This window comes from Phacochoerus africanus, chromosome 2 (assembly GCF_016906955.1).
Source record: "Phacochoerus africanus isolate WHEZ1 chromosome 2, ROS_Pafr_v1, whole genome shotgun sequence".
Taxonomy (NCBI): Eukaryota; Metazoa; Chordata; class Mammalia; order Artiodactyla; family Suidae; genus Phacochoerus; species Phacochoerus africanus.
This window is the reverse complement of record NC_062545.1, coordinates 276,443,810-276,468,939: the sequence shown is the minus strand read 5'-3', so window position 1 is coordinate 276,468,939 and position 25,130 is coordinate 276,443,810. Positions and strand designations below refer to the sequence as shown.

Here is a 25,130-nt window from a genome sequence, read left to right as displayed (position 1 = left end):
AATATAATTCTGATTTCAGTGTTTTATTAGGCATAGAATCAAAACATTTTGAGTGGTAAGTCAGCTGAGCCGTAATAGCAGGGTCAAGGTGGAAGGGTAATAACAGCAAGGCCAAAATGACTATAGTTTTTTTCTTTTATTTTTCCTTTTTTTTTTCCCACTCCCATGGCATGTAGAAGTCCCCCCTGGCCAGTAATCAAACCAGCAGACAGCTGTGACCCAAGCCACTTCGGTGACAATGCCAGAGACTTAGCCCCCTGAGCCATAAATGTCTGTCATTTTAAATGTGTTAGAAAGACATCTGTTTAAAATAATCCTGGCTCAACGGTAACGATCCCAGCTAGTATCCCTGAGGATATGGGTTCGATCCCTGGCCCAACTCAGTGGGTTAAGGATCCAACATTGCCTCGAGCTGCAGTGTAGGTCACACATGCGGCTCAGATCTGGCCGTGCTGTTGCTGTAGCTGTGGCATAGGTCAGCAGCTGTAGCTCCAATTAAACCCCTAGCCTGGGAACGTCCATGTGCCACAGATGCGGCCCTTAAAAAAAGGAAAGAAAAAAAAAACCAACAATCTAGTTACCATGTTTTTAATGGCTGTGGTAGTTGGGTTATACTGAAGTTGAAATAACATCTGATTTTGCACACATAATATCACAGGCTGGGGAGGCCTGTCGTCATTTAAGAACCCAGAGTTCTACCATCACATGCCTTCAGCCTCCCCAGGGCCTCATTGCCATCAGCATCTGTCGGCAGAAAGGGAAAGACATAAAAGGAACAGGGGATTTCATGAGCTGGGTCTGGAAGGGTCACGCATCAATTCACTCCACTTCCATTGGCTGGAACCAGTGATGTGGTCACATCTGAGCAAGGGAGGCTGGGAAATGTAGTCTGTTTGTCCGAGGAAGGGAGAGGATTTAAAGGACAACTAGAGTTCTCTGCAACCACGAATCACTCCCTTGAATTTATTGTCTTTCCCAAATCTTTGTTGCCGACCGTATGCCCAGCATGGTGCGGAGAGCTGGAGGGGACAGAGAACTGGTTCTCTGGGGAGAAGCTCACAGGATGAGAGAAGGACTAAGACATGGTATAAAGAGCCTGCCCTCCCAAGAGAGGAAAGGATAAGGTGGGGGCGCTCTGGGAGCCCCACGAATCATTACAGACCAGAAGCCTCTGGAAGATGAGAGCAACTGAGCTCCACTGTCAGAGACAGACAAAATCGGCATCAACCAATCCACGGTTTTAAGTTACTGTGTTTTTGGACAGTGGTGTGTTACACAGCAAAAGCAAACTGATACATGATCAAATTGATTAAAAATTAAACCCAACTAAAACAAAGAAAATGAATGCAATAGTATGATGATGATTTGACCTAGAAGTTACTGTCTTTTTCTTTTTTTTTTTTTTTTGCTTTTTAAGGCCGCACTCATGGCATATGGAGGTTCCCAGGCTAGGGGTCTAATCAGAGCTACAGCTGCAGACTACACCACAGCTCAGAGCAACGCCAGATCTGAGCCACGTCTGCAACCTATATCAGAGCTCACAGCAACGCTGGCTCTTTAACTGAGCGAGGTCAGGGATCAAACCTGCAACCTCGTGGTTCCCAGTCGGATTCGTTTCTGCTGCGCCACCACGGGAACGCCTGTCATCACCTTTCATGTCGCCTTCAGAAATCTGATGTTTTCAATGAGCAAAGTATAGATGTTCTTGTTTGTGATATATAGATTTATTTCATCCTTTCTAAAAACATTCACGCACAATGTATCAACGGATGAATAAACTGGTTTATTTAATTGTCCCCCAAAAGTGGACATTGACAATGGTTTTGTGTTATTACAAACAATTCTTACCTCCTTGAGCGATAGGAGTGATTTTGTCATTTCTAATACATGTTGTCACATACTTTCTCTCATTTCTCCATTTATCTACCAATTGGCAGTGTGGTAGATATAAATGTACATTGTGTAAATATAACATATAAACTATATATGCGATAGAATATATAGGAAGACCATGGAAAGGCAGGTGTGGAGGTGATCTTGTTTTTTGTCTTTTTAGGGCCCCACCCGCGGCATATGGAGGTTCCTGGGCTAGGGGTCGAATCTGAGCTGTAGCTGCCAGCCTCCACCCCAGCCACAACACCACCAGATCTGAGCAGCATCTGTGACCTACACCACAGCTCACGGCAACACTGGATCCTTAACCCACGGAGTGAGGCCAGGGATCGAACCTGTGTCTTCATGGATACTAGTCGGGTGCGTTTCTGCTGAGCCCCAACATCTCCCGAGATGCTTTTTTCTATTTTCACATCATCTCAGGAACTAGAGATGCCTCCACTCCAGCTCCAGTTGCTGTCCATTCGGAGGAGCCAATTGCAGGTGCAGAATCGGTGCAGAAGTAAAGGCAGCTCCAGAGCCTGAGAAATACTCAGCCTCCATTGACGCCCCACCTTCCAGAGCAGCAGCCAACACCAGCATCAGCCGCAACAGCAGCTCTGGATCCAGGAGGAGCATCTGGACTGGCTCTTGAAGGAGACCAAGAGATCTTTCAGGACCCAGCATGCTTGCGGGAGAGCCAACTTGAACTGCCCTAGGGCTCAGTTCATAAGCCATACCTTCAACTTGCTACCCCAAAAGAAATTTCCTTCTCTTCCCCTGTTGTTATGTTTGGGGGTTTTGTGTGTTTGTTTACATTTTACGGCATCTTCTACTTTAGGTTTTAAATTAAATATAACAAACTGTAAACCTTTTATCATCTACCATGCTACAGCTCATGAGTACTAAGTACATTTGCAATGCTCTGCAGTCAGCCCCACTATTTAGTTGCAGAATATTTCATTCCCTAAAGGGAAATACTGACCAAAGGTATTCACCCCCCATTCATCCCTTCCCCAGTTCAACTGAACCCCTTATCTGCACTCTCTCTCCATCCTTTACCTATTCTTAATGCTTTTTATGAATGGAAACGCAGAGTCGGTACCTTTCTGTCTGCTCACATATTTTAAGAGGGGAGTAGTTACCTTTTGTTTTCTGGGTTTCTCTATGGGGAGAATCAACAGTTGCTCCTTATGGAAACCTGAAGCCTGCACAGGTACCACCACTCCAGAGGCAGAGCCATCACCTGCACTTGCATCTGCTCCTGCAGAAAACCTGGAGGCAGCTCAGGACCCACCACCTTTGCAGGGAGAAGCATCACCTGCAGGCGACCCAGAAGAAGAATCTTCCTTTCCCTAGCCCAGTGCAGCCCCTCATCTACATTCTCTCTCTGTTCCTTTACTTATTCTGGATGTTTTTTCCTAAACGGAATCACAGACCAGGTACTCGTGTGTGTGCTCACATATTTTCAGAGGGGAAAATTTAATTTTTGGTTTCCGGGTCTCTTGGAATAGCATTTTTGTTACATGAAAGATACATCCTATAGATAAAGATCAGGTGTATAAAATGAAGCCCTTTTAGTAAAATGAAGCTGATCCAGAAAACAGATGAGCAATGCCTGGCTCTTCCTGTGGCCAAGAGGAACAAGAAAAATGTAGAAAGTTGGAAAAACGAACCACAAATGCAACAGCATTCCTCAAAACCCAAGGCCAGAAAAAGATTAACCTCCTGTGTTCCAAAAAACCCTCAGAAGTCAAGGTCTTTACAAGGGACGAACAAACACATCAGTTCCAACGAGAGGCAGCACACTCGGTCGCTGCATGCTCGGCTTCCCCAGTGAGGACACAGGCAAATGTGTGTCACTGCTATCTGCATAGACCAGCACCCCTTCTTCTCGTGGGTGTGGCCAGCCTCAAAGCCAGCCCTTCCATCAGCCTCCAGGCCCCACACGGAGTCCAGGACCAAGGATAGCTCCCACTCCAGCTCCAGTAGCCAGCTCTGGTAGGGTGTTGCCCACATGCTCACCGGTTCCTCCAGCTTGAGGTGGGGAGGTGAGCTTCACCCAGAGTCCCCTGGTGACCAGGAAAGAGGGTGACTGCCCAGTGCTGCCTGACAGCCCTTCCATCCCTGTCCTTCTTGGGGTCAGGGTTCCCCACCCCACACTCCCAAAAAGGCCAGCAAGCCCAGGAGCTGGATGCTGGCCCAGGGAGCTCTGCAGGGTCACACACAGACCATGGTTATGGAAGTTGACCTCCCCGAGGTCCCCAAAGTCTCTGGCATCAGCTGGGCCTCCAGCAGCACCTCATCTTCAGCCTCCAGCATGTCTGGCGGAGCCTGGGGCATGCAAAGGCTGTGTCTCAGGGTCTGCAACTGAGCTCCTCGCTGTCACCCTCCATCTGGCAGGTGGACGATGCTGCAGCACACCTGTCAGCCTGGGAACGAAGAAGAGCAGCATGAAAAGGAGTGTCCTGCTGACCAGGCGAGCGGGGCATGCCCTCGGCCCCCTCGCTCAGACCTCTCCTGGCACAGACCTCTCCTGCACAGCTTCTTTGACAAGATGCCATCTCTGGGCCCTCCTAACAGCGTGCCCAGCACCATGAAGTGCCAGATGACTGGCACAGCCCCGCCTGCACAGAGGAGGAAACTGGGCGGCCTCTTCAGCTTGGTTGATGTGGAGAACCCATGCTTGAGTGGGGGTACACAGCACGCCCACTATGGTCCCTCCAACTGTGGGATGCCGCAGCCCTCATCAGACAGCGCATCTTGTCCCCCACAACCAGCAGTGACCCTGACCCCTCTCCCTACATTTAAAGCCCTGTGCTGTGTGGTCCAGACACCCTCCCCAGTGGGCACCTCTCACCCCCACTGCCACCTCCCTGGAGCCTTCCTCCCCCGCTGCGTACAGTGCCCCTCCCCCACAACCCTCATCCACAAAGGAGTCACCTCCAAGGCGGGGCTCAGAGGCACAACTTTTGAGGTCAGGTTACTCTGCGTTCAAACCCACAGTGGGACCATCTCACAGCCCTGTGACAGGCAAGCTCGTGTGACAATTCTCAGAGTCCATTTCCTCCCTCGAGGTCAGTGACTCCAACCTGGGGAGGGAGTGCTGGGATTTAGCGCAAGGAGGTGAAGGCGCCCAAAGTGCGGGACCTTGTATCCCAGTGTCCTGCTGTGAATTGGGGGGGGGGAGGATGGCGGAGAGAGGAGGTGGGGCCCGACTCGGAGTCCACCTCCGACTCCGCTTCCCCTTGATCCGGCCAAGCACGGAGCTGGACCATGAGGTGGAACCCAGGGACGGGGACATTGGAGTGGAGGGTGTGTTTCGTGTCTCTCTTGTCCCCAGGTCTTCACACCCAACTATTCCGGGGCCCTGTGGGCCCGCCTGGCAGTAGTGCGGGTGGTCCCAGGCCTGCAGGGATTGGGGAGGGGTGTCACAGAGCAAGCAGCAGAGACAGGGACATCTGGGACCAACCACTTGGGGGGCCGTTGCTGTTTGGCGGTTCATGGGTGAGGCGGGGTCCAAGGCTTCTAACAGTTGATGGGAAGCTCGCGCATGCCCAGAATGCTCCCTCGTCAAACAGCCAGGGCCAGGAGCCCGTGACTCTCTTGCTGAGCAGAGCGCATGCAGCTCCTCCTCCACCCCATCTTGGGACAACTGGCAAATGCAGGCCAGGAGAGGCAGAGACTGAGGTGGGCTCAACCTTCCCAGGGGGGTTGCTTTGGGAATGAGAGCCTCTAAGCTCTGGAAAGACCTCGCCCCCCCCCCCCATTGGGGGCCCTTTCCTCTGGGGTCCCCACACAGATACAGACACATACACACACACACTCTGACTGCTCCGTTATGGGTCAGAGAGGCATGAACACTGGGGAGGCGACAAGAGAGAAAGAGGAAAGTGAGCGGGGCATCCAGTCTCCTGGCAACACACCTGGACCCCTGGCAGAGGAGGGGAAAGATGTCCACTTGATGGCAGGGGGTTCTCAAGGAGCTCAGGGGGCTGCCTCATGCTAGAGACAGCCCCCTGCCCAGCTCACTTGGCTGGAGACACTTGAAAGAGCAATATGTCCTCCTGCGGGGTTCCAATGTCCCGAGGCCACAGCCCGCACGAGAGCCTTTTCCAAAGCTGCGGACATGGCATCCGTCCTCACCCCAGATGCCCCTGGCTGTTTGCATGGAGGCACCCAAAGATAACACAGGGAAGACCAGGGCAGCCAGCCCAGGGCAGGCCACCACTCTGATCCCACTGGCAGCCCTCTGTCCCTCCCCATATGTATGTGTGGAAGGTGGGGGCAGGGGCGGTGGGAGGAGCTCCTGCTGGAGCAAGAGCAGGCTGATGAGGGTTCAGAAGCCCAGGTCAAGCTGGTGAGATGTCCCTGGAGGCCGCCTGCTCAGAAGCCACCCAAGAGTCTAGCTAGGGTTCCATCAAGGGCTTTGCTCATTGAGGGGCCAGAGTCCCAGGGTGAAGAGTCTGGGCTCCTCCCTCCCTCCACCCCCACCATCCAGCCCCTGCCTTGGCCAGGAACCAAGTCTCCACTGTCTATGAACTTCAGGATCTGAGCATGAGTATTTTTGCCCTGCTTGTTTTTTGAACAGTCCCTCTTTGTGGAAAATTAGCTCCTATGAGAAAATGATTCAGCCCTGAACGCGGATGAGACCCGAGAGTGGGGACGGTCACTGCAGACCCCCTTCCAGGGCAGCGACCGCTCCTACATCCCCTTCTCCTGTGCACCTGCTGGGCCTTCACCACCCCCCAGCAAGTCCTGGACCTGCTGTTGGAAAGGTGAGCACCTCGCCCCCCAGGGCAGTGCTCACCACCCACCTCCTGGCTGTGCATCTGAGAAGGTCCCTTCACCTCTCTGAGCCTCTTTTTGCTCAGGTCAAAGCCGGGCTGTCAAGAGGCCGACCTCACAAGGTTGTCAAGACTGTGGGACAAGCAGGGACAGTGGCACCCTGTGCCCGGCCCCGTGGAAAAGGCTCCCGAGGAAGGGGAGGTGTCACCATGGATGGAGGGCGTCCTCCTGCAGAGACTGCTGGCCTCACCTGCTGAACAGGCTGCCCCTGCCTGGCAGCCCCGTGGGGGGTGGGCTGGGGCGGGGCCGGCCTCTTGATGGGCAAGGGGGCCCAGAAGCCCCCATGGGGGTGCCAGGGGAGGGCCCCTGGAAGCAAAGGCCAAGCCTCTGACTCTGCTGCCCACCTGCCCGCCTGCCCCAGTGCCATCTCCTCCATCCTGGGCACCTGGCTGGACCAGTACTCGGAGGACTTCTGTCAGCCCCCCGACTTTCCCTGCCTCAAGCAGCTGGTGGCCTATGTGCAGCTCAACATGCCCGGCTCCGACCTGGAGCGCCGTGCCCACCTTCTCCTGGCCCAGCTGGAGCACGCGGAGCTCACCCAGGCAGAGCCAGAGGGGGGAGGCGGCGGGGTGGGTGCTGGCCATGGGGGAGCCCCGGAGGCGGCTGCTGGGCCAGGGCACCCTCGCAGGGACCGAATCCTCCCAGGAATTAGAGGTCTTTCAGTCCCTCTTCCTGCTCGATCCGAGGAGCCAGGTGCCCCTGCAGAAACAGCGCACAAGTAAAGGCAGCCCCAGAGCCTGAGGAAGGTCCACCCTCAGCTACAGCGCCACCTCCACGGCGACTCCAGAATTGCAGCCAACAGCGCAGTCAGTTCCATTAGCAGCTCCCGAGTGAGCAGCCCCCAAGGGAGACCTGGAGCCAGCTCAGGACCCAGCACCCCTGCAGAGAAGGCAGCTCTCGAACCTTCCACCCTTTCCACGACCAGAACTTTTCTTCCTCTCCCCTGTGACTGTGTCTATTGGGGGCTCTTTTTTTTTTCACTTTACTTTTTTATATTTGAGGCTTTAAAATTCAAATCGAATAAAATGTAAGCAGCTCGTCATTTTCAAATGTGCAGTTCACGAGCCTGTCCTACATTCACAATGTCGCACAAAAACGATCACCGCTGCTTAGTAGCAGAATATTTCTTTCCCCAAAAGGAAGCCCCAGAAGCACTCGTTCCCCTCCTCTCCCTCCCCCAGCCCTGGCTGCCCCTAATCTGCCTTCTCTGTTTGTTTCTCTGTTTCTAGATGTTTCCTATGAATGGAATCATAGAATGTGTCTTTTGTGTCTTCCCACGTATTTTCATAAGGACTGATAAATTTTTGTTTTCTGTTTTTATTTGAAAAAGATCTTTGTTATTTGCAAGGGAAATTCCAGATGGGTTTAAAGATGAGATGCAGCAAATGAAGCCCTTTGAGGAGACATGTGCGCCACCTCAGGACAGAGTCCCCTGTTCGAAGCGTGACATCGGAGCCAGAAGACAGGGCAACGCCAGACTCTTCCTGTGGCAAAAACAAACATGTAGAAAGTGAGGAAGACAAACCCAAAGAGCATTCCTCACGCCCCAGGAGCAGAAAAAGCCTTAACATCTCTGTGGTCCTGAAAATATTCCAGGAGTTCCTGTCGTGGCTCAGCGGTAACAAACCGGACATATCCATGAGGACGTGGGTTCGATCCCTGGCACAGCTGTGGTGTAGGCCAGCAGCTGCAGCTCCCCTTTGACCACTAGCCTGGGAACCTCTGTATGCCTCAGATGCCACCCTAAAAAAAAAAGAGAGAGAGAGAGAGAGAGAGAGAGAGAGAGAGAGAATTCTCCAAAGCTAATGTTTTTAAAAGGGACAAAAAGCAATCATGTGATTCCAACGGGAGGGCCACACACATGGTCAGTATAGGTCAGCGATGCTCAACGTCCCCAGTGAGGACACACATGTGTGAACACTGTGGCGACGGCATGGTCACCGCCCCACAGGCAGGTCTCTCGTCTGGTGACCAGCAGCCCTGGGGACAACGTGAGGAAGCAGAGACTCAGCAGATGCCCTCGGGGCACGTGAGGAAGGACGCTGCTCTCTGGGAGAGGCGTGTGCAGGACCAGAAGTGCACAGGTGGGGCCCCTCCCCTGCAGAGCCCATCCCGAGACCCCGGCCGCAGGGATTCCTGCGCAGTGTCTCCAAGATGTATTTTCAAGAGGGTCCGGCACGGCACAGGCTGAAATATCAGGGACTGGAAACGCCAGTGTCCACGGAGAGGGGATGGGACACATGGGTCCTGGCCCACGTGGACCAGTGAGCTCTGGGCAGCTGCTAATGTGGGTGTGGGGTCCCCACGTGCCAACAGAGACCCCGGGCGTCTTCTGACATGGGCCACCTGTGGACTGTGTGCACCCAGGACCCCGTCTGTCAGACCACGTACACGTGAGGTCGGGGGGAGACACACACGTATGAACCTGAATCTGTGTGTGAGCGAGGAGACAGAGACAGAGAGAACGGAGACGGGGCCCGAGAGATAAAGCACCAAACCACCAGTCATCAATCTCCACCATCCTCTGGGGATGGGCAATCTCTTGTTTTGTTTTGTTTTGTTTTTTCTTTTTTAGGGCAGCACTCATGGCATATGGAAGTTCCCAGACTAGGGGTCGAATCAGTGCTGTAGCTGCCGGCCTACACCACAGCCACAGCAACGCCAGATCCAAGCCGTGTCTACAACCTACACCACAGCTCACGGCAACTCCAGATCATTAACCCACTGAGTGAGGTCAGGGATCGAACCTGAGTCCTCATGGATGCTAGTCAGGTTTGTTAACCTCTCAGGTTTGCTGAACCACGAGAGGAACTCTGATTTGAGCCTTCTTTTTTCTTCTCCTCCTCCTTCTTCTTCCTTTTTTTTTTTTTTTTTTTTGTCTTTTTGCTATTTCTTGGGCCGCTCCCGTGGCATATGGAGGTTCCCAGGCTAGGGGTTGAATCAGAGCTGTAGCCACCGGCCTACGCCAGAGCCACAGCAACACGGGATCCGAGCCGCGTCTGTGACCTACACCACAGCTCACGGCAACGCCGGATCGTTAACCCACTGAGCAAGGGCAGGGACCGAACCCGCAACCTCATGGTTCCCAGTCGGATTCGTTAACCACTACACCACGACGGGAACTCCCTCCTCCTTCTTCTTCACCATACCCTTGGCTTGTGGAAGTTCCTGGGCCAGGATGGAGCCTGAGCCACAGCAGTGATGATGCTGGATCCTTAACCTCTAGGCCACTGGGGACCTCCAAGCCCTCTTTTCTCCTTGGTCAGAGTAGCTAAATGTTTGTCAATTTTGTTTACCTTTTCAGAGAACCAGCTTTTAGTTTCATTGATCTTTTCTAATGTATTTTATTTTCTATTTTGTTTATTTCCACTCTGATCTTTGCTATTTCCCTCCTTTTACAAACCTTGGGCCTCATTTAGTCTTCTCTTTCTTGCTCCTTGAAGTACAGTGTGTTTATGTGAGGTTTTGCTTGTTTCCCAATGTAGGCATTTATCACTATGAATTTCCCTCTTAGAACTGCTTTTGTTGCATCCCTAGTTCTTCTTTTCAAAGGTTTTTATGCAGGACAACAAATGTTTATTACAGTAAAATGATGAATCATAAAAGCATTAAGAATCCAGTAAACAACTAAGTCCTTCCACCCAGAAAGAGAGCCCAGAGTGGTGTCCTGCTCCGGCCCTTTCCATGCTGTGGGGACCTGTTCACCCCTATGGGTGTCACACTATGGGGAATTCTGGGGCTTGTGCTCTTCTGGAACCTGATTTCCCCAGGGATGGACACTGATCTGGCCTCCTTTGAATTGTCTGCCTCTGTATGACCTCTGGCCATTTCCGATTTTTCACTCCCTTCAATGTGCTGAAGGGAACACCCATGTTCATAATATTTCGGACAGATCCCGAGAAGTGGAGTTTCTGGGTCATGATGTAAATGCGTTTAAGGTGTTGGCCGCAGCTTCTAAACAGGGCACCTCTTGTCAGCTTGGAGCCTTGTTTGGGATAGCGGGGCTGCCGAGCCCTCAGGGAAGGAGGAAGCAGAAGGAGTTGGTCATGGCAGTGATGACCCAGTTGAGCCTCCCAACTGGACCACCCCTTCACCAACTAGACTTGTTCAGCCGGTTTTAGACCCCACCCCCTCCTCCTCCAACCCGTGACTCCCAACCCCGACCCCACCCCAGTCCCCCCTCAACCTCCCTGGGCCCCGCGCACAGTCTACAACTGCCCCGCCCCCAGGCCCAGGCAAGATTCTCCCCTAAACACTGTGGATCACTGCCTCCAAAGTGATTCCTGGCCACCTTGTGCCGGAAATCTGTACTGGGTGAGCAGAGAAACAGGAGGCACAGGGTACTTGGCAGGGAGCACAGGGAGCAGCTCAGTTTGGCTGCTTTGGGAAGGAAGTGGAGGGAACCTCCCCCCGCCCTCATCGCTGGTAAAGGTAGAAGTGCTGTACCCATAAAATGATGAAAAAACTGAAGTTCAAAGAGACTCGCTCCCTCTGTGCCTTACAGAGGGACAGAGCCAGGATTTGAACCCAGGACCCTTTTGACCCCGTGGAGCCTACCCGACAAGGAGGCTGCATCCAGATGCCACAGGAGGGACCTCTGGGCCCTGAAGTGCCTTTGATCCTGGTACCCAGAGAGAAACCTCGCCCTGTGGTCCAAGTACCAGGAGAGCCCACAGGGCAGGTTCTTCCCCAGCCATCACTCCCTGCCCCAGACAGAGGGGTTAGCTTTGGCTCCTGTCCAGTTCAGAGAGGGCTGAGGCTGGGAGTGTGTGGCTCCTAGGGAAGCCAGGACCCTGAGCTCCAAGAGGCCGCAATGTGGGATGTGGTTAGGAAGGAGCACGGGGTCCGAAGAAGACAAGGATCCTAGACCCGGCTCAGCCTCTTTCTAGCCAGTGACTCCAGGCAAGGCTCTGAACCTCAGTCTCCCCATCTGTGAAATGGGCTAATAACTGAGTTATCGGGAAGAATTACCTGAGAAATGGCATGTGGCTCTCTTGTCTGGAGCCCAGAATGTGTTAAGAGCCACCTGCCAGGCTGTCCTCCAGGGCACAGGGTCCAGGCAGTCCCTCCTCAGGTGTCCCCTCCTGCCACGTGGCTCCCAGGAACAGTCAGCATTATTTGCAGAGCTGAAGATCCAGGAGGTGAGTGCAGCACAGGTGAAGGAGGCTCAGCGCTGGAAGGACAGCTGGACACGCTGACACACTCTGTGCCACCATCCAGGGCCTGTGCTGTGGCTCCCCTGACCCCACCCCACATAAAGACACTTCTTATATGGATTCCGGCTTCTGTGGTTTCACTCACTCGCTCACTCATTCAGCAAATATTCTCTAGTATATGCTGTGTGCCGAGCAGGGCAGCTTCCTCAGTGAGCGGGACCCACGTGATACCTGCCCATGGATGCTGTGATGTGGGGGGGACAGTCCATGGGATGAGCAGGGGTGATGAGCCCCAGGACTCTGCTCCTGAAAATAGGGGCCAGAGCTGCAAAGAAAGAACAGGAAAAAAATGCGTGCTTTGCATCTCCTCTAGTAAAATGAAATAATAAAAATTATGAAAAAATACAGCCCATATTTAACCAAATGAGGACCCCTGAGTCCAGAAGATCAGCTGACCTGCTCAAGTCATGGCCAGTGTAGCGCTGCGGCAGAGTTTGTGTCTCCAAAGCAAAGGAGACCTGGGGGCGAGCTGCTTGCAGGGGATGCCAGGAAGCCCAGGAAAGGATTTGGGCTCAAGCTCCCTGGGGGACCAGGTCCCACCTGGACTGGCTACTATCGCCTACTGGGTTAGCAGAAGCTCAGAGAAGGAAGCGACACCTCCAAAGTCACTCGGGGAGGATGAAGAGTGAGGCAGCCCCAGTCCAGCCCCAAAATGCAGATGCACCGGGAGCTTTGTAAGTAGGAACGCCCAGCAAAAGGGTCTACCACCCCTACGCCACCCTGGCTCCTCCACCAGGCCCTGGGCATCGGGTACAGATGACCAGCCATGATCATCTGGTCGGAACAGCCTAATAGGACCCCAGCCTTCACGGTGGATGAGGGTGTGCTTAGCAAGCTCAAGGGCCTCAAGGAAGCTGCTGGAGTCAGGCTGCCAGGTAACCCTAGCCTACCTGGCTCTGAGCAGCCAGCTGGGTGAGGTCGCTGCCCAGCGAGGCCCTGGACGAAGTCATCCTCCAGCTGCATTGACATGTGCCCTGAGCTTGAGGGTAGAACTTGATCCCCTGTAACCTCTGAGGTGAAAAAAAAAGAGTAGTTCCGTCCTGGCTCAGGGGAAATGTACCCGACTTGTATCCACAAGGATGCGGGTTCGATCCCTGGCCCTGCTCAGTGAAAAGATCTAGCGTTGCTGTGAGCTGTGGTGTAGGTTGCAGACATGGCTTGGATCCCGAGTTGCTGTGGCTGTGGCGTGGGCCGGAGGCTGTAGCTCTGATTTGATCCTGGCCTGGGAATTTCTGTATGCCCTGAGTGTGGCCCTAAAAAGACAAAAAAAGAGGGGTAGGGGGAGGAAGAAAGAAAGGAGAAGAAAAAGAGCCTCTGAGGCGAGGACTATAGATCCCCTGTGTTCTAAGTGGGAAACTGAGGTGCCAAGATCCCTCCTGGCCTGTAAGTAGCAGCCCTGGGGTTAAGGCCAGATCCCTCTGGTCCAAAGGCGCATGGCTTCCCCTTCCCCTGCATCCTCTCTGCCTTGGCCAGCTCTGCCTCCTCCTGGGGAATGGAGCCCTGAGCAGGGATGTCGGGAGCCCCAGGGCCTGGGATACCTCGGTCCCTTCCCCCACAAATACCTGTTCCCTGGCCTGTCCTCATCTGGGACCCACTTCATGTCCTACACACACACACACACACACACACACACACACACACTTCCCCCACAAATACCTGTTCCCTGGCCTGTCCTCATCTGGGACCCACTTCATGTCCTACACACACACACACACACACACACACACACACACACACACAGAGTCCATGAAACCCGGCTCTTCCTGGGAGAGCTACCCTCTGATGTTTTTCTGTTTTATTTTAAAGTCCTAGCCATCCCATTAACTTGATCATGAATGCGGCTGAAACCTCTGAGTGTTCCCATGGCGGGCCACCAGATTCCCCCGCCAGACCCTGGGGGTGTCCCCTGCAGGGCTCTCAGAGGCAGGCAGAGATGACCAGGAGCCCGGCGCTGTGTCACTGAGGGGAGGGGGCCTTTCCTCTTCCCTCACCCTTTCACCCAGCTCCTCCCAGACCAGCCCTGAGGCTGCCCTTAGGCTGAATCAGTCCTCTCCCGAGGTAGGGAGAGGGGAAACAGAGACTGCTGGGCCAGGGGACGGCTGCCTGTTGCCAGAACGCTGGCCTCGCCTTCCAGGGCCACGAGCCTGGGTCTGCGCCACTCCCCTCATCTTTTTATTACCAGGGAGGGACCAGCATCCAGAAGGTACACCTGGAACTCTGCAAAAACATAAACTGTGTGAGAAAAATCAGTTGGTCCCAGACCAGGTTCCAGGGAACCAGTGTTTGCAGCTAAAAATGGAAGCACGGCCTTTCAGCCAGTAGTCACCAGCTCCCCCCAGGCTTGTGCCAGGTCCCTGCAGACACTGGGAAAACAAGCCCTGCCTTACAGAAACCATCAGTCCTCCAGGGACATCCCAAGGATGCAGGCAACGACACCCACAAATGATCTGGGAGGCTGGGCCGCGGCTCCAGGCATACCTGGGTTTGCAGCGTCAGGCTGTGTCATTGCGACCTTGAGCAAACCTAGAACTTCCCTGAGCCTGGATGGTCGTTCTGTCTCCCGTGCTGCCCTCTGCCATGCTGCCACCGAGTCTACTCCCGCCTTTCGACAGCCAGCTGGGGAAAGATCAAAATCCACAATTCGAATTTGGGCTTCTTTAGGATGCTTTCACAGCATCCTAAAGTTGCAGGTGGCGTCTGCATCTGGTTTCTCCCCAGCCCTTGTGGGCTCCCTTATTTACCACTAGGGTGCCTTCCTTCTTGTCCCTCTGAATGCCCCTCTGTCACCACACCTAAACCGAGGCCTCTGCCTCCGAGGCCTCCAATCGGCGCAATAGGTCTACCCTTGGCGACAGTAAGAGGATCCCCCTGGGGCTTCTAGAGTCGCTGTGGTGAACGAGGGTCCATACCACCCGACAGACCAACTCCTTTCCCAGGGGAGGAAGCAGAGCCCCGGAGCCGCTCATGGTGTCCGGGCCGACGTGCCAGGCCCAGGGGCCCTGAGCAAAGGATAAAGGATCCTAAACCCGGAAGGTAAGCGCGGCGACGTCCCGCTGGTTTGCCCTTCCTGTGATTTGCTTCTGAAAACAATCAAGTTTTTCCCCCAAGCCGCTTCTCGTATTTCTTAGACCCGCACCCCCATCCGGAGTTCCTGGACCCGGGCTTCTCGCCACTGCGTCGTAGGCGGCGTTCCGGGTGGCCAGCAGAGGGTAGAGTCCCGGGGACTGCCCCCCCGGCAAGCGCGGGAACCCCTGGGGGCGGAGACTGCAGCTGGTGGGCGGGGCGTGCGGGCGGGTGGGAGGAGCAGCGGCGGATAGGCGGGGCGCGCGGGCTTTTTCCCGCCCCGGAGCCCCACGCGGCCCGCCCCCGGCCCGTCTAGCGTCAGGTCGTACCCTGCACGCTACCGGAAGCGCGGCGCCGCCACCGGGTTTCGCCCGTCCCCAGGCCAGCCGAGTCCTTGATTTCCTGGCGGAGGTGCTCCCTCAGTCTGTCGACGCTGGTCCGGCCGCAAGGGGTGAGTCTGCAGCCGGTAGGGACAATCGCGCTCCCTCCGCTGCGCCTTGTCCCTGCCCCGCGCCCAGCCGGAGGAAGAGCGCCGTGAGTCCCCAGCCCGCAGTGGTAGGCGAAAGTCGAGATGTGTGTCTTCGGCCCCAGGCTCCTGGGTGCAGATCCCCGGCTGGGGCGGACCGAGCTCGGCCCTGGCTGTGAGTCGGCAGAGCGTCCCCGGCGGCCTGGGCCCCGCGGGAGGGAGAATCTCGCAGAGCCAACTGTCGAGGGGGGCCTTGGAGGACGCTTCGCCCCAAACCGGGATGGGAAAACTGAGGTGTAGAGGGAGGGAGAGGGATTGGGAACGGCCTTGCAGAGGCCACCGAATGAGCAGGGCCAAAGCCCCAGAACTCTGGCCCGGGGTCTTTGACCTCGAGCGGATCCCCGCAGGGCGGCCAGGGGTCCGGTACTCACTGCTCACTGTGACACAGCCCTCCCAGTACATCAGGGAGTGCGTATGGCGTCTTGTCCCCTGCACCAAGCCCCCTCTAGCCGAGGAGGACCCCGACGCTGTGGCGGAGCGGGGACGAGAGTGACTTGCCCAAGATTATCGCCGAGCGGGTGCGAGCTGAAGCTCGTTCCCGCGGTCCCGGGAGAGTCCAGGCTGCCGCCTCCTGGAGGAACGCCCTGCTGCCACCCCTGCCCCTGCTCCCCGCCCGGGGGGATCGCGGCCGCCCCTCGATGCGCAGCATCCCGCTTCCCAGGCCCGGCGTGTCCCCGCTGTGCCGGCTCAGAGCTTAATTTCGGCGTCCTCATTGTTCCCTGGGGAATCCCTCTCCAAGATCAGCCCAAGCGCTGTTGCCCTGGTCCGGAGGATGGCCGCCCTTCGCTCGCCGCAGGAGCTTGGGAGGGAGACCTGAGAGCCAAGGCAGGGGACCGGTCCTTGGGGCACAGCTGCAGGCTTCGGGTGAGCAATGAGCCTCTGTCCCCGGGTCAACTTGCCAGAACTGCCCCATCTGGGCCTAGGGTCCAGCAGGATGAGAAGATGACCTGGAATCCACAGTCCCCTGGCGGGGCTGCCCGGGGGAGGGCGGGGCAGCAAGGCTGGGGCAACTATCCTCCAGATAAGGAGCATTCCTTTGCAGGTCTTCCCCGGACCCCCCGAAGACACAAGCTCAGAGCCTGACGGCCCTGAGAGAGGTGGGCGGATCCGCCAGGTCACACCCAGGCTCTGCAGGTGCTCAGGCTCAGATGCTGCACCCAGAGATGCGCTGCCGCAAACTAGCCCTGGGCCTGGGGTTCGGCCTGCTGGTGGGCGTGGCCCTCTGCTCTCTGTGGTGAGCATGCCCCGTGGAGCCCTCCGGCCCCACCCGACTCCTCCCTCTCTCAGCATCTCAACTCCCAAGCCCGACCCTTCACTGAACTCCCAGGGCTCTCATCCACCTCTTCTGACAACACCTGTCCTTCTGGCACAGTAAGAGATGAACTAGTCCGGACTTATGGATTTTGCTTTGCACTGGCTCTTTCCTCTGCCTGGACTATTCTTCTAGCCATGTTAACGAGGAACTCCTGTTTATGCTCCAAAATTCACCCCAATGTGTTCTTTCTGCAAAGTTCCCGGCCCCCCACCCCCCACCCCCGCCCCTTGTGTGCAGCGCCTGGCATCAGGAACATTCCTGCAGCAGGAATGAAGGGCTGCATGGTTCTGTAATAACTGTGTGGCCACAGACCGGGGGCTTTGCCATCCATGGTCCGCCAGACCCAAGGAGTGATTGGTGGGGTGGGGGTGGGGGGTCCCAGGTGCACCCCTGGGGGCCTTCATTCCCACTAACATGGACCAAGTAGGTTTTCAGCCTCAGGTTCAAAGTCGAGTCAGCCAGTGTTTTTCCTTCCCAGGCTGTATGTGGAGAACGTGCCGCCGCCGGTCTATATCCCCTATTACCTCCCTGCCCTGAGATCTTGTGAGTATGAGACGGGGGGAATGGGGAGATGGGAGGGGTTTTTAAGGCCGCTTTGCAGGTTCTTTAGATTCTCAGCTCAGGATTCTGATCAGTGTGATTGAACAGTGAGGCAATTTATGACCGTGCTGGTGTCACCCCTGGCACATAGGAGGTGCCCAGGAAAGAGTGCTTTTAGGACAAGACCTTTTTGCTCAATTTGGTGTTCTGCGTGGATTCGAGGAACAAGGTGCCCAGCCTCTCCCACATGGCAAAGCTGACTTTTGACAGCTAAGTGTGACACAGATGGAGTGTGACGGAGGTTGGGACAGTCCCGAGGGCACATCTGGCCCCCTGGTCTTTTGCTGTTCGTGACAGCAGAAGGAAAGTAAAGCATGCATCACAAGGGGAGTTCCGTCGTGGCTCAGTGGAAACGGATCTGACACGTATCCATGAGGATGCAGGTTCGATCCCTGGCCTCACTCAGTGGGTTAAGGATCCGGTGTTGCCGTGAGCTGTGGTGTAGATTGCAGACACGACTTGGATCTGGCATGGCTGTGGCTGTGGTGTAGGCCAGGGGCTACAGCTCCCCGGAACCTCCATATGCTGCAGGTGCGGCCCTAAAAAGACAACCAAAAAAAGCATGCATCACAGGGAGTTCCCTGGTGGTCTAGTGGTTAGGATTCAGGATTCAGTGCTTATGTTCTAAAAGGCAGAAAGGCTGCTTGCTTTTTTTTTTTTTTCTTTTTGCTATTTCTTTGGGCCGCTCCCACGGCATATGGAGGTTCCCAGGCGAGGGGGTCGAATCGGAGCTGTAGCCACCGGCCTACGCCAGAGCCACAGCAACGTGGGATCTGAGCTGGGTCTGCAACCTACACACAGCTCACGGCAACGCCGGATCCTTAACCCACTGAGCGAGGACGGGGGGATCGAACCCACCACCTCATGGTTCCTAGTCGGATTCGTCAACCACTGAGCCACAACGGGAACTCCAGTATTTACTACATCTTGCTACTTTTTTTTTCTTTCTAGTTTGTCTACCCTCTTGGTTCTTCTGAGGGTTTGTGTGTGTGTGTGTGTTGTGTGTGTTGTTATAGATTGAGGCTGGAGATTTGTGACTTAATTATTTAATGTTTACTTATGTATGTATTTATTGGCCACACCCCACGGCATATGGAAGGTCCCAGGCGAGGGGTTGAATCGGAGCCCCAGCTACCAGCCTACAACCACAGCCACAGCAACACAGGATCCGAGCTGCGTCTGTGACTTACACCCCAGCTCACGGCAGCGCTGGATCCTTAACTCACTGAGTGAGACCAGGGATCGAACCTGCGTCCTCATGGATACTAGTCGGGTTTGTCACACTGAGCCACGGCGGGAACTCCCGAGAATGATCTTTATATAAGGTTCAGCTGGTGTCCGGCGTTACTCACACGTACAAAAATACAGACCTTCACAGCCGTGCCTGATTGATGGCCATGTAACTGGGTCCCACAACCCACCCATCACCGTGGGCTCAGGTTAAGCAGCTCATCCAGGCTAGAAAGTGGCAGAACTGGGCTTACTGGGCCTTTGCAGCTTCTCAGTCCTTCTACCCAATGCCCAGGCCCTTCCAGGAGCAACGTTTTTGCAAGAGAGACAGAAAAAGACTTTGGATACAAGTGGTACCGGGTTTGAATCACAGCAACCCCGGACAGACCGCCTCTGTAGAAGCCCAGCCCCTGCAGTGGGGGAGGTCTAAGAGAGTCTGCGTGGAGCCTGGTGGGGAGGGGGTACCTGTCCTGTGGGGGGGTTCATCCTGGCTTCCCTGCCAAGCATCCCTGCCCCCAGGCCCCGGCACTAATGGCTGTGTCTTCGCCTCTCCCACCAGCAACATGAAGCTCCAGTACAAGGGGTGAAGCCATTCCAGCCCGTGGCACAGTAAGCAGACTCTCACTTCCCCCCTTGGGCGGCCCCCGGGGTGGGGGCGGCCTCCCCTTACCACCGGCCCTTCTTGGTTGCAGGTCCCAGTACCCTCAGCCCAAGCTGCTTGAGCCAAAGTAGGTGTCACTTAGGGGCGGGGCACAGAAGGGAGAGTCCTGGGGCGGAGGTGGGGGGGACAGAGCGCTGATTGACAAGTTGGGGTGGTGGAGGGGTCAGGTGGCCTTGGGATCCGGGTGGTCTGGCACCTGGGCTCCAGTCCAGCCCTGTCACCTAGCTGTGTGGCCTTGGACAGGCTACCCAACTGCTCTGAGCTTTTCCTGCGTGGGTGGATAATAATAACCCCACCTGGAGCGTTCCCGCTGTGGCTCAGCAGGTGAAGGACCCAATGAGGGTCTCCGTGAGGATGCGGGTTCAATCCCTGGCCTCGCTCAGTGGGTTAAGGACCTGGTGTGGCTGCAAGCTGTGCCACAGGTCGCAGATGCGGCTCAGGTCCGGTATGGCTGTGGCTGTGGCGTAGGCCGAAGCTGCAGCTCCAGTTCTCAACCCCCGGCCCGGGAACTTCCATGCGCCACAGGTACGGCCATAATGATGATAATAATAATAATAGTAATAACGATAACACCCACCTCATAGGAGGTTACAGGGCCAGACGAGATGGTGTTTGCAAAACGCAGGGCACTGTGCCTGCACCCTGCGGGGTGCCCGACCCACCGTTAATGATGGTATCAATGACTCCCGTTTCTGAGGCACTTGGCAGACACCAGACATGCCAGGCCTCTCCAGACCCTGGACGCCTGGTCCTGCCGATCACGCTGAGAAGTAGCTGTTACTACCCACACTTTCCACGTGAGGCTCCTGGGGCCCAGAGACAGGAGTGAAGCTGCCCAGGGCCACACAGCGCAGGAGGCAGGACCAGGATGAGACCGAGGCTCTCACAAGGGGAGCGTCTCAGCCCCCACGGCCTCCTGTGCTGCCAGGCCCTCAGAGCTCCTGACGCTCACATCCTGGTTGGCACCCATCGTCTCCGAGGGCACCTTCGACCCTGAGCTTCTGCATCACATCTACCAGCCGCGAACCTGACCATCGGGCTCACGGTGTTTGCCGTGGGGAAGTGAGTCGTGGGCTGGGCGTGGGGAGGGTGGTTTATAGATTCTGAACCCCAGGAATGTATGGTCTGGGGACAGACAGGACCCCGCCCAGGCATCAGGGAGGCCCTGAGCCAGGTGCTGAGCAGGTGGGAAGCACAGGGTCGAGTGTGATGGTTGCAGGGGGGCTTCCTGGAGGGAGGGGTCTGCTCTGGCAGCGAAGCAGGGGAGCGGCCCAGGTGAGAGATCGATGGAGCCTTTGTCGGGAGACAGCTCGTCCCCTCACCCCTTCTGCTTCCCTGAGCCGCCCAGGCAGGTGGGGAGGGATAGAAAGCCCCCCGACCACCTCCCATAAATGGGGGTCCCTGGTCGGGCCACACTCAGGTCAAGAGACCTGGGCAGAGCAGCCTGGCCCCCAGGAGCCTCTCTCCAACACCCCCTCCCCCGGCGGGCCCGCTGCCCTCTGTTCAGCCTGTTCTCCCCTCTCCTCCCTCAGCCTGCCTGGCTTTTCCTAAATTAACCGTCACCTGGCAGCTTCCTCGGGGACCTTTCTGGAGTCCTGAGAGAGGGGCCCTAACGGGGTCCTAATGCCCAAGCGCTGTCCAGATGCTGGATGGCTCAGCAGGGGTCGAGACACCCCCCTCCCCCGCCACCCCAGCCCAGTCAGCACCCAGCATCACTCACCTTCCCTCGATGCAGCCACTCACCGCCTGTGTCTATAAAATGGGTGTGTGGTCCCTGCCTCCTAGGGAGTTGACGAGGCCTGAAGGAGTCCCTTAAAACAGGAGTCCCTTAGAACACTGCCTGGCACTTAGTAAGTGCTCAGTAAAAGTTAGCTCAGGAGTTCCCTGGTAGCCTAGCGGTTAAGGTCCTGGTGTTGTCACTGCTGTGGCGCGGATTGGCTCCCTGGACTGAGAACTTCCACATGTTGTGGGTGTGGGGAAAAAAAAAACGTTAGCTCTGGAGTTCCCATCGTGGCTCAGTGGTTAATGAATCTGACTAGCATCCATGAGGACGCAGGTTCGATCCCAGGCCTCGCTCAGTGAGTTAAGGATCCGACATTGCCGTGAGCTGTGGTGTAGGTCGCAGACACGGCTCGGATCTGGCACGACTGTGGCTGTGGCGTAGGCCGTCGGCTACAGCTCTGATTGGACCCCTAGCCTGGAAACCTCCATATGCCGTGGGTGCAGCCCTCAAAAGACAAACAAACAAAGTTAGCTCAGTCTGTGAATGTAAGACTCCCTGAGGGTCAGCCTAGGACGGTCTTAAGAGGCTGGTGCTGTGAGTGTGGGGATTTGACAAGTAAGGACTCGGAGGCGCCTCTTGAGCCGGGAAGCTGGGAGGTGGACCCCAGCCTGGCCGACCCTGGGCTCTGTGCCCCATGTGGTGCCAGCCTGGCGGGGACTCAGGCAGTGGCTCTGCTGAGGCGGTGGTGGCCACTGGGCTCTCGTCCACAGGTACACCCAGTTCGTCCGGCGCTTCCTGGAGTCGGCCGAGCGCTTCTTCATGCAGGGCTACCGGGTGCACTATTACATCTTCGCCAGCGACCCCGGGGCCATTCCTGGGGTCCCGCTGGGCCCCGGCCGCCGCCTCAGCATCATCACCATCCAGAGGCCCTCCCGCTGGGAGGAGGCCTCCATACACCGGATGGAGGCCATCAGCCAGCACATTGCCTCCAGGGCGCACCGGGAGGTCGACTACCTCTTCTGCCTCAGCGTGGACATGGTGTTCCGGAACGCATGGGGCCCCGAGACCTTGGGGGACCTGGTGGCTGCCATTCACCGGGCTACTTCGCCGCACCCCGCCAGCAGTTCCCCTACGAGCGCCGGCATGTTTCTACCGCCTTCGTGGCAGACAGCGAGGGGGACTTCTATTATGGTGGGGCGGTCTTCGGGGGGCGGGTGGCCAGGGTGTACGAGTTCACCCGGGGCTGCCACATGGGCATCCTGGCGGACAAGGCCAATGGCATCATGGCGGCCTGGCAGGAGGAGAGCCACCTGAACCGCCGCTTCATCTCCCACAAGCCCTCCAAGGTGCTGTCCCCCGAGTACCTCTGGGATGACCGCAGGCCCAGCCCCCCAGCCTGAAGCTGATCCGCTTTTCCACGCTGGACAAAGACAACCAACTGGCTGAGGAGCTGACAGCACAGCCGGGGCTGCTGTGCATGCGGGGGGACCCCAAGCCCTGCCCCCAGCTCGCCCCAGCAGCGCCTCCTCGCCCGCACGCCTCACTTCCCAAGCCTTCTGTGCAACCAGCCCTGCGCTGCCTACCTCTCAGGCTGCCAGCAGACTCCAAGGCCTGTGTAAACTGTGAAGGGCTGTGCCCTTGTGAGAACACACGTCCTGTGGGCCAGGAACGGTCAGACGGGAGGAGAGGGACCAGAGGTGGAAGAAGACGGGACCCGCAGTCCTCACCCAGCCCACGTGCCTTCGGGGTGGGCGCTGGAGGGTCAGCCCTGCCCAGTGCCTGACGTCCCGCCCACCCCCCTTTTGTGGCCGTTTGTACCTCTGACACATGAGAGAGGTATCCTGGACCCCTGTCCTCTGGCTGCAGGGGCCCCGGGGACTGTTCTGTCCCCCTGCCACACGGAGCCAGTACCTCACTCAGGACCCCAACCGAGCCTTCGAAATGGACCCCGCCTGGGCTCTCTCGTTCCACGTCCAGCCTGCCTCTGCGTGGACCACGCTCCCTGGTGCCCGCCGCCTCCTTTGCAAGGGGGTTTGGGCAGCTTTTAATACAGGTGGCAAGTGCTCAGCCCTAACCAGGGTTTTCTGCAGCTGCGCATCTGAGTATCTGTACTGCTAGGCCCTGGGGGCGCAGGCCGCCTGGCACGGGAATATAGTCAGCTGGTGGGGGTGTGGGTAGAGGGCACAGTTTCCCAGAAAATCTGATCTGAAGCTGGCTGCTGCGACACACAGGATTTCACTCCGATTCTCCTGGGAGATGGGCGAGGTGGAAATGAGCCGGAACGCAGGCTGCACTTCTGAGTCGCGGGGAGCAGAGCCCACCGGCTGGATCCCCTGTAGGTTCTTGTCCCTGAGCCCATAGCAGATGTGTCTGCTGGGGCTCTGGCATCCAGGGCCCGCCTCAGCCCTGTGGGTCCCAAGGCCATGGCACAGGCTCAGGATCACAGAGGCTTCAGAGCTCTGCGGTGGTTCCATCTGCCTGGCAGGATAGAGGTGCGATGGGGGGTGACCCAGTGTCCACTCCCCTGGGGGCAGCAGCATCTTTGCCACATTAAGGGGGGGGGGTGCAGTCTGGCCATAGCAGGTGGAGCAGGAGCTCCCCCCAACAACCTGGCCACCCCTGGCCAAGCCCACTGTTCCTGCAGCCTGTAGCTTGGGCTAGGAACAGTGACGGGTGGCAGAAGAGTAGGCCGAGTGACTGCTGGAAGGAGACAGCCTTTGCTGGAGAGAACAAGTCAGGGAGAGGCCTCGGAGTGCTCCCTGGGGAGAGGGACAAGAGTGGACCTGTGGCCCATGTGTCCCCAGTGGGGACACTTTCCCGGGGCGCCTGGACCTGCTTCCCCCAACCCCCACCCCCAAAGTGTGTGTGCAGCTGGCTGTGTTGCAGGAGCAGGCCCTGCCTTCAAGGAGCTTCCATGCTGGAGCAGGGGAGAAGGCATTTGAAGTGGAGGACAGGAGGAGGTGGCCCTGAGGCCCCGGGCAGCCACAGCCTCACTCCCAGCCCAGCTCTGAGTCCAGCTAATGGGCCCTTCTCAGCCCTGGCCTAAAGTCCCCAGGCATTATGGGTACCCTGGTCCCCGTCCCAGGACATGGCCCTCAGACACAAGTTCAGGGAGTGACAGTGTCCAACTCCTAGACCCAAACCCGGCTCCAGGCTACCTTCCAAAAAGGAGCTGAGGAGTTCCCATCTTGGCTCAGTGATAACACACCTGACTCATATCCATGAGAACGAGGGTTCAATCCCTGGCCTTGCTCAATGGCTTAAGGATCCAGCATTGTCGTGAGCTGTGCTGTCGGTCGTAGATACCACTCGGATCTGGTGTTGCTCTGGCTGTGGTGTAGGCTGGCAGCTGTAGCTCAGCAGGTGGGAAGAAGTAAGGGGCCTGGTGGCGGGGGAGGGCAGGCCTGACCCAGCAGAGGGGGGGCTTGCCGGGAAATAGAAGGAGACAAAATTTGGAATGCAAGGAGTTCCTGCTGTGGCACATGGGAAACGAATCCAACTAGTATCTGTGAGGATGTGGGTTTGATCCCTGGCCTCACTCAGTGGGTTAAGGATCCGGCATTGCTGTGAGCTGTGGTGTAGGTTGCAGACATGGCTCGGATCCCGCATTGCTGCGGCTGTGGTGTAGGACGGCAGCTGCAGCTCTGATTCCACCCCTAGCCTGGGAACCTCCATATGCTGTAGGTGTGGCCCTAAAAGAAAAAAATTAGGAATACAAAATGTCTGCAGTGCCCCTGCAGTAGAGGCCCCTGGGACCCTCAGCTTCCTGTTCCTTCACAACCAGCTACCCTCCTTCCCACGCCTTACAGCCCAGTGTCACTGCCCTGCACAGGGCCTGGCCTGGCACACCTCTGCTCACACTGCCTGCTGGTCAAGCCTCCCTGGCCAACCACCTGGCCAATTCCCAGGGACTTGCTCCTGACATCACCTCCTCCAGGAAGCCTGCCTTGACTTGTGTTTTTGTATTTTTAGGGCTGCCCCCTCAGCATATGGAGGTTCCCAGGCTAGGGGTAGAATTGGAGCTATAGCCGCCGACCTACACCACAGCCACAGCAACGCGGGATCTGCCACCTACA

The 25,130-nt window shown here is 56.7% G+C and overlaps 1 protein-coding gene and 1 long non-coding RNA gene across 2 annotated transcripts; one reads left to right on the top strand and one right to left on the bottom strand.

Annotated features, from left to right (window-relative positions):
- Nucleotides 1-8,042: 8,042 nt before the first annotated feature.
- LOC125120488 (uncharacterized) lies at nucleotides 8,043-15,186 on the bottom strand. Its single transcript, XR_007133328.1, has 5 exons — nucleotides 15,073-15,186; nucleotides 14,415-14,552; nucleotides 12,827-12,946; nucleotides 11,692-12,201; nucleotides 8,043-8,204 (listed from the first exon to the last, which is right to left on the bottom strand). It is a non-coding gene; the product is annotated as an uncharacterized LOC125120488 (long non-coding RNA).
- Nucleotides 15,187-15,300: 114 nt separating this feature from the next.
- On the top strand, nucleotides 15,301-23,143 carry GBGT1 (globoside alpha-1,3-N-acetylgalactosaminyltransferase 1 (FORS blood group)). Its single transcript, XM_053743486.1, is given in 12 exon segments — nucleotides 15,301-16,389; nucleotides 16,568-16,759; nucleotides 17,319-17,362; nucleotides 17,365-17,383; nucleotides 19,230-19,251; nucleotides 19,254-19,279; nucleotides 19,363-19,398; nucleotides 20,260-20,351; nucleotides 20,354-20,393; nucleotides 21,825-22,147; nucleotides 22,150-22,437; nucleotides 22,440-23,143. Coding segments are annotated over 11 exon segments (1,374 nt in total). The 5' UTR covers nucleotides 15,301-16,389; nucleotides 16,568-16,673; the 3' UTR covers nucleotides 22,838-23,143.
- The last annotated feature ends 1,987 nt before the right edge of the window (nucleotides 23,144-25,130 follow it).